Below are 9458 nucleotides of genomic sequence, written 5' to 3' on the forward strand. Positions count from 1 at the left end.
CAAACCTCCATCGTAGTTTTACGAATTTATATTAGTTATTTCGATAAACCAAAGGACCAAAAGCCTATTTACAGACACCATAAAAATCAACTACACAAAAAGATGAAACCAAATTAAGTACAATGAACAAGGAAGAGACCAAATAAGCAACGAAATTTACAGAAAAGGATAAAATAATAACGACACAGAAAATGTTAAAAGCGGGGGATTTACAGACTTTTCTATAAATTTCAAAAGGTAATGGAAATTAATGATGGGGTTTCCTTTGCAGACGTCATGAAAATTACTTGTGCACCTTAAAACAACAGAGTACGCTCTCAAGTAAATTCTACTGCCACAGACGCGAAAAGAAGCATGATGTCATAGCTATCTGCTAGGTATATAAAGTATAACTGGGAAAGAACATATGGACACTAGTACTGACCGTTTCGAATTTTACGAAGAAAACAAACATCCGAAACTTTGCGTCTCTCTACAGATAAGATATTGAAGTTGAAATATATCAATCAAACGACAATGATCAAAACTTCTATAAAATTGTACATTATGTTTGAAACATCAAACCTACATAAATTTCTGCTACACACACACAATTTTATAAATACTTAGGAGACTAGATAGCACTAAAAAGTATAGATGGCTTCTAACATGTTTAATATACAGAGTCTTCAAAGTTGAAATCTAAGCTAGTAAATATACGCATAGTGAATGGACTTACATTTTGAAAGCCGTTGTTATAGTATTATTAATATGAAAATTACATGTAAAAACTATATTTACCAAATAGAGAGAATTCCCCTTATTAAAATAGTCATAGTGAATGAAACTCATTTTGTTAGTAATTGCAATAACACCTTACTTCTATATGCATAATCAATCACCCTTGGAACAAAAAATACAAAGAAAACAAGCAAAATAGTCAACTTTTGTCATAAAATTGTATGAGGGTACAAACACTTTTTTCTGTGATTGTGCCACCTCTCTAACCTTTTCATCAACCTCGATGCCTCCAATTCGATAATCTATCACTGGTGACTACTGAATCATGGCCTGTACAGTGACTTTTCCAGAGGTAAATGAGGGATTACATGTGCCGCCCTCTTAGCACACCAATACTGAGTACCCTGGTCAATAGCTAATTGGTAGTATTTCAAAGCGTCACTATGTTCCTCCAGGTGTTGCTCACAAAATTCTCCAAATTCAAAATATGCAACGGATTTCCAATAAGGGTCACGGTTTGTATTTATGGCAAGAAGATAAAGACGATGGGACTCGACCATATTTCCCATCAATGTGCATACCTTCGCTTTACTAATTATTGCGTCTGGTAAATGACCATTTGCAACTTTAATTGCCTTGTCATAATATCGAATTGCCTTCTTCAAATAGTTTTGCTCGGTATCATACGCAGATTCAAGAAGGTATATCTCTTTGTACGTGTATGCAAGTTGACGAAGCAAATATGTGTTGTTTGGCCATGCTTCAAGAGCTTGTTCTAATACTTTTATTGATAATCTAAAATTCTTTAGTGTGGCATAAACTGTGGCTGCAGAGTAAGCAATGGTTGGGATGGTGTGATTCGATTGGAGTGCATCAATGATTAACGAATCTGCATTGTCGTACTGCCCCCTAGCACAGAACAAGCTACTAAGCATTGCTTTGGCAAAACTATGATTGCTATTATTCTCTAGGACATGCTTGTATAGAATTTCTTCTTCGTGTAACACAGAAAATGCATCAGTATCAAAGGGTTTCTGATAGTAACGGTCCCTCTGAAAGCACAAAGTGAATCCATACCAAAATAACCAATCAGTATGGCATGGAAACACCGACAATGCTCTATTAAAGCAAGCAATGCTGACATCACATGTCCTCTTAATAAAATATGCTAAACACATTCCCTTGTGGCCATACATGAACGCTTTTTGACTCTCGCTGATTCTATTATCGAATTTCTGTTTTATCTTTTGTAATGTCTTGCCTACCATGTCCAGTCTACCTGATATGAAATACACCCAAGCAATGTTACCGAGAAGTATGAGCGTGTCCCCCTGTGGTCCGTCGTTGTCACCGCAACTGTCAGTATCCAACTGATTGTCAGAGAGGGCTTGGTCAAACCATGATAAAGCTGTAGAGGGCTCTCTGTCTTCCATACGTCTGCGTTGAGTCACATAAAGGTAGCCAAGCATAGTTTTATGCGGTACCAGAGTCATCTCTGTATTTGATACAAGATTCTCCTGTGCGCATTGAACCAAGGTCTATAAAAAATTAAACGTCAACTCAAACATTAATGGACTCTTTGTGCGATAACAATAAGTCAACAATGGGCGATAGATACACATGTTCTTTAGCTATGCTTACTGGAAGCAGGAGATTAATTTAAGACTGAAATAGGGACTTAAAGGTTGAACCATAGTGTATATATATATATATATATATATATATATATATATATATATATATATATATATATATATATATGAGATTAATTTAAGACTGAAATAGAAACTTAAAGGTTGAACCATAGTGTATATATATATATATATATATATATATATATATATATATGCAGCTACATGTAGACCGTTCAGCTCATTTTAAGGGATAAGGACACAACCTTTTGTTAGCGACAATTATCAGACCGTTTTATGTGGTGAAGCCAGGGGTCGCTTGTTGGATTAGTTGCGATTTTCTGTTCATATTTCATATTGTAGAAATTAGCGCACATTGCCGGCCACACGATTTGGAAGTTCCAGAGTTCATTTGAATTTGCAACAACTTTATCATTGACTTCCAGCTATTCAAATCTAACAACCGTCGACATAAAAAACACTTGACCTTAAGAATGTTTTGCATACAATACATATTATTCACACTAAGTGTGAATCTTGCACCATTTTCTGATCTTAAGGATCAGAAAATGGTACCAGTCTAAGCACATGCTCAAAATTTACAGGAAGACATACATCAAACTGTGATATACTGTAAATTTATAGATGATGTGAAGTGAATGAGAGCCCATCTGTGAATTTAATAGGGACGGCTTCAGGTCACTCATAATTGTTGCGTTACCAAGTAAACTTTTAGCAATTTAAAGACATTTTTAAAACATCATATCTGTATAAACTGCAAATTGCGATAATTTCTGTAGTATGCAATAGAGAATTCAATTTGAAGATTTTATGTGTCTTAGAGTGGTACAATATAAATGTATACGATAATGGTTAGAAGTTTAGCATATAGTCGCCAAAGAGGGGCGTCTCCTCTCCATCAGTAGAAAACTGGATTATAGCAACCAAACTTATACAAGGTTAATATCCCTACAGTTTTTTAAATGATTGAAAAGAAATCAGAGAAACGCATAAAACAACAGTCATAGCATTAGCTACTTGATATATTGAACTGATACGAAAGATGTCAAAATTTTCCAATTTTCGTAGTGCAAGATAATAAATTGGCAGTCCTTTCCTAGTAAGCCGATATGGTTTAGATAGATTTAGATAGACAAGGAGAACAAAATTAGAAAGAATTATTTTGGGTCAAAGAAAATTATATTTAACTGTTGACGGTCACTTGAGTGTCTATTTCTTCATGTCTGTCTGACTGTATGTTGTATTTCTGTATTTATGTGTCTGTCTGTCAGGTTATTCTGTGTTTTTAATTACCTCAAGAGCTTCGTCACTTGAGTCTTCCAAGTCCCAATTAAAATAGCAAGGTAATGTTTTCAGTATTGTTTCATATGAATTGGCACTGACATGTTTTCCCAGTTCATGTCGGAATGAGAAATCTGGTGACAAAAAAGCATAAAACCATGATCGTCAGAATATACTTTCATTGCTAGGCTTGGTTCAAGTCTGTGATTTGTGAATGTTTGAGCTTGGTGAACGCGATGGTTTGTGTTCTGTTTTCATGTGAAACGCGTGAGTGGGGTGAACACAATACAGGGGATTTACTCCCGGAATCCGGTAGAAACTAACTCACTACTGCGCAGACTCAAAGGTAACGCGTTCAATCGCGAGGAAAACCTGGCCTGCCAAATTTCCAAATAGGTTTGTATGAACTAGTACAAATGGTTTTATTTTTTAGACATTCATCGACTTGAACCAAGTTTACTTCACTCCTGGTAATGGAAAACTTGAGGAGATTCCTCTGGCTTTTCTCGTGAATTATTGATAACGGCGTTAACTAAGCCTTGGAAATATTTCACTCATTTACAACTGGTATACTTACCTTCAATTAGAGCATCTCGGTGAAACAGATTGCTCCCTTCCGTCTGGCTGATATTTCCATCCATTTTAATCATCTGTCCGAGTGAAATCTTTTCCTTCATGGCCATATTAGTACTCGCCGTGTCTTCAAATTCCAAACACTTAAATACAAAAAATCAGCAATTATCTCTTTTAATGCGACAAGCATTTTAATATTATGTGTCGGCGAATGTGATGGCTATCGAAGAAAATTCAACTAAGCAACAGCTTACCCCGTTTAGCCTACAGAATTGTATTGTATTATGATGATTAATAAAATAAATCTGATTTGCAACTGTTAGGCACGCTACTGGCGCACAACTGCCACTAATGATTACTTTCCATTAAATTTTGATCAGACAACATGGATATATCTTCAACTAAAAGAAGTCTTTCTTTTCAGACTTTCATAGAAAATGCTCGTTTGATATCATCTTGTTTTCTGAGGATAGGGAGAATGCTGCACAGGCGTGCCAAATCATACACATCGATATGAACGATCCAAAGTTCGGGGAAACCTTGCATTAAGAAGGTTCGCAATGCAGTTTGTTATCAACCCCAGAATTACTGTTCAACAGAAGGCAACCATTGTTATTGGCATCACTTTTACAACATGTGCTGCAAATGCATCTTGTGAGAACAGTTTTATGGAACCATAAATTGGACTTAATTTTAAAACGCCTTATATAAAAAGTGAAGCCTTAGTTTGAATAACAATCGCTTGGAATGTTATTGTGTGTAATGTGATCATGTGTAAACGTGTGTAGACAATGTTTTGGCCAACAAGCTACCATAGACGAGAATGGTATGGAAGACGTATAGCACATTCCTATAGCACAAGAATTAGTCCGTGGGCTGGAGGGGGCCACCGTGCCCTCCCCATAAGCGTACTCCATAGGTATGTTTGTTTTTTAGGATATGCTAAACAAGAAAAAAGATGTTAACATTGGAAATTTTGGATGCACTACCTCCCTTGACTGACTTTTGATTTGCATATACCGCGAAAATAAGGTACTATATCCTTCCCTAAATTATTAAGTAAACCAACATGAATAAAATTAAACTTACATATAGATATATTGTACTCAATTCTAGAGTTGATTATTAAACCCCTTACAGTTCCGTGAACCAGCGTTCTATTCATGATGCTTTGCGAAAACTCGCGGCAGTATAATATATATATATATATATATTATATATAGAACACACACATATATATATATATATATATATATATATATATTATATATTATATCTATTGACAGTCATCAACAGTCTATATTGCTACATTACAAGGAAAGCACGATTATCATATTCTCTCGGTTAAAAATACTAAATTGTCAGAAAAATCGATTTAAAGTCATCCAATATTATGTAGTCATATTATTGTTTACGAAAACGTATACATATGAGAAAGATCAGATTTAAAGCTAGTTTACTTCATCAAGGAAAAAATTTGTACCCAGAGAATTAGTGTATTGTTAAATATCTAATGCTAACATTTATTTTCCTGTTATATATGGAGGAATAAACATTCTAAATAAAGCTTTCAGCAGATCCTAAAGAATAAAATATACCTATGTAGTAGGTTTCTGCAGGTGCACGGTGGGCCCTTCCAACCCATTGACTACATTATTTAAGCTTAAGTATGGCTCATACTCATAGATCCCTATATACACAGACATCAACAATAGCAAGCACAGAAAACTGCCATCTGCTTATGATTTCTTTGCCATCTGCCTACCACAAAAGGTGGACACTTATACAGGTAGTTGGATAAAAACCTACGAACGTTGAAGACCTATTGGAGAAGCTAAATATCGATTATGATTCATTAAATTTGCAAAATAGCAATAATTTGATATTGTTCAATGCCTTCCAGTGTCAGCACATCTCTGTATGAACAACATATTTAATATTTGTCATCAAATTTAACGATGTCTTACTGGAGGAGTAACTTTTCGCGGGGCTTGAACTCACAACATCTAAAATACTAATTCTTCTAGAAAAGTAGCAAATTGCGAACATCCCTCGAAATTGATGTGTCAACAAACAACCTCGCGGCTGACATATACTCTGCCGTGATAGTTAAGAGAATTCAGAGGATACGTGGACGCACACAAGGAAGCACGTACGGAGCTCACCCCATTCCCCACGGACTACTTAAAAAGCAACTGATTTGATAATGGGGAAATGTATTGGAGATCCACAGGCCCTTCTGACGAGTACCTTGGGGAAAACGTAAATGTCTCTTATTAAATTTGTACAATTTACGACGTAATCGTTATTTATTCTGTTGGTGTGGTGGTTGAGTGACCTGATATTATCTTTAGTTGCTCATATCTGACTAATCATATGTTTGAGTTAGACTTTACTGGCCCTCATGTTTTGATGATTTATTTAATCATTATTGGCCTGACAGCTGCGTGTATGTTTATTTAACACCATCATTAGATCTGCGACAAGTGTACTGGAGTCTGTATTGACGGTGGAACGCATCTTGCCTGTCGACATTCTGGTTGATGCAAATCCCTTATTAGCGTTTTGGTTTTTTCCATAAAGCATTGACTTGTCGCATTTTACTATAAACTGATACCAAATATGACTACATTATGTTAACTGTTTTTAAACTGTCTCAAAATATAATTTCGATTGATAGAGATCATTTAAGTTCGCAGACTAACATCGGCTCTACAAATACAAAATTATAGGTTCCCACCAGTTTGAACAAATTATTTTGCTTAGGTGGATATCCAGGGACTTATATGCCAAATTGCAGAGATATCAGTTTTTAAGTAGTCTAAGATGATTTTTGAAAAAAATTGCAAACACTGCCCCAAGATACAAAATTACTATTTCCTGACTAAATGAAATTATCTGACTTAAGTCATCCTAAGAGACCTGCGTACCAGAATATCAAAGCTGTCTGACCAGCAATTTTTAAGAAAAAGAAATTTAATAAAAATGAGAGAAATAGCCTAAAAATTCATACAGACCTTAGCATAATTTGAGGAAATTTTGTTCATGTCATCCTCAGGGCTATGTACACCAAATATATCAGTTCTCTGATCAGAACTTTTGAAGAAGAATATCTTTGACAAAACTGACTTAAAGTGCCTTGAAATTACAAGAGTAAGATATTTGGTATTTCTCAACTAAACAGCGAAAATTGTCACAAAAATACAATCTTGCATGTTTTGTCATAATTTGAAGATACTCTGCAAAGTTTACCCCTGGAAACATGCATACCAAGTTTTAAAGCAATCGGAAAATCCATTTCATGATTTTTCGACAATAGTGAGAAAAAAATTGCCAAAAAAAATACAAATATTAAAATTTCACCGCATGTTTGAGACACTCAACTAAGTACGTGCATACCTAGTTTCAAAGCAATCAGAATATTAGAATTCAGAAAAAATGATTTTTGACCTAAAATGTGAAACATTCCTCCGGAATATTATATCAAAATTTCTGAACAATTAACATTATCGAACTGAAAAACTGTCCAAAAATACAATATGAACAATTTTACCACCGTTTGAAACAAATCCGATAGAGGCCAACCCAGGGACCAAGCACATCAAGTTTCAAAGAAATCCAAAACGAACTAAGGAAGAAAATGATTTTTTACAAAAAATGGGAAAAATTGCCCCAATGTGAAATGTGTGAAATTTTCACCCCCGTTTGAACAAATTTGCTAGAGACCAACCCTTCGATTATTTAGACGAAGTTTCAAAGGGATTGGATGAGCAATTTCAGAAAAGAAGATTTTTTAACAAAAACGGGAAAAATTGTCCCTGAAAACAACTATAAATATTTTACCACAATATAAAACAAATCTCACTAAAGTCACCTTAAAGAACCTGTATACCACATTTTAACAAATCTGGCCTCATTTTTTAGTTTGAACAAATTCATATCTAAATCTCTGGATGCACCTGAACAGTAAAGACTAAGATGGTAGATGCTGCGGCTTTGGAGTTTTGATGTGTAGAGACATACATATACATCTACACATCCATCGATTCATACATCCATCGATACATCCATCAATCCATGCATGCATACATACATACATACATACATACATACATACATACTACAATCATACATACATACATACATACATACATACATACATACATACATACATATGTTAAGCGATATCATGGTATATACATTCACAAATTATGGCGTGTCTTACTCGTGCTCACTATGCTGAGTTTAAGTAAATAACCAATTTGGAAAGTCAAAAGTCCGTTTGGAAAATGTGTTCAACAATCAGATTGACAAATCGTTAAATATATTAAAATCTGCCGTGAGTAGCAATTGTACATAATTACATGCATACAGACGACGCCGGATAACCATAATCTCTCTACATACATGTAGGAAATGTGAGCTCAAAGGCAAAGAGAACGGGTCAAGCCATGAGAGCTCAGTAAAGTGCCGCAGACCGTGGACCACAAACAATAATCACTGCTGTCGGTACATACCGGACCTTATATTCAAATTAACACGACTAGGTGATATAAATGGCGAAATAAGTCGTTACACAACATACCTGCTGCACAGAATTGGTGGTGATGCTGATGAATTGCGCCGTGTATGTAATTATTTCCGGTGGCTTTAATTTCCGGTTAAATTTGCAAAGGTCTATGAGGGACAGACTATTTCATCTTTAGACGGGGGTTGTCAAAAGCAGAAAAAAAGTTCAAAGCAAAAAGTTAGGGAAAAGACCTTCAGACTAGTTTTCACAGAAATAAATCAGAACGCGAAATATTTAAAACATTTTGCTATTTTTGAGATTTTACCAACAGAAGGCAGCTATCTGTATTGTTTATATACCCCTTAAATGGACGTGGCGATCATCTCATCTTTTCATGAATTTTGTATCTCTGATCACTTGAAAATTCTAAAATGTTAAAGTCAGTTTTCTATTCGTTTCATACATACAAAATTCAGAATGTACCAGGTAAACCAGCTAAACCCCTGAAACGGTATGGTTGTCAACGAAAGAAAAAGTCCTCTATAAACTTAGTTAAACTTTGAAAAAAGTATCAATCTGACAGTTACTTAGAAGAAAATAAGCACATCATGACTCACTTTGGAAAAAAATCAAAATTGTTCAATCGTAAAAAAAAAACAGACCACCCCAACCAAGATCTAATGGTCCGCCCCTAAGTCACAACCTGTGTTTCTGGCCTCCCG

General features: G+C 35.1%; 1 protein-coding gene across 1 annotated transcript; it reads right to left on the reverse strand.

Annotated features, from left to right (window-relative positions):
* LOC139142316 (interferon-induced protein with tetratricopeptide repeats 3-like) lies at window positions 1–8875 on the reverse strand. Its single transcript, XM_070712223.1, has 4 exons — window positions 8812–8875; window positions 4231–4369; window positions 3666–3787; window positions 1–2258 (listed from the first exon to the last, which is right to left on the reverse strand). The coding sequence occupies exons 2-4, from the start codon at window positions 4334–4336 to the stop codon at window positions 1044–1046; spliced, it is 1443 nt and encodes a 480-aa protein (XP_070568324.1). The 5' UTR covers window positions 4337–4369; window positions 8812–8875; the 3' UTR covers window positions 1–1043.
* Window positions 8876–9458: the final 583 nt, after the last annotated feature.

Source organism: Ptychodera flava, chromosome 10 (assembly GCF_041260155.1).
Source record: "Ptychodera flava strain L36383 chromosome 10, AS_Pfla_20210202, whole genome shotgun sequence".
In the NCBI taxonomy this organism is placed as follows: Eukaryota; Metazoa; Hemichordata; class Enteropneusta; family Ptychoderidae; genus Ptychodera; species Ptychodera flava.

Excerpts from the sequence above, each read along its gene's own strand:
- LOC139142316 (XM_070712223.1), bottom strand. The coding sequence starts at position 4,336 with ATGGCCATGAAGGAAAAGATTTCACTCGGACAGATGATTAAAATGGAT. Across the intron at positions 3,788-4,230 it reads CCGAGATGCTCTAATTGAAG|ATTTCTCATTCCGACATGAA; the intron begins GTAAGTATACCA and ends TTTTGTCACCAG. Across the intron at positions 2,259-3,665 it reads CAAGTGACGAAGCTCTTGAG|ACCTTGGTTCAATGCGCACA; the intron begins GTAATTAAAAAC and ends AATTTTTTATAG.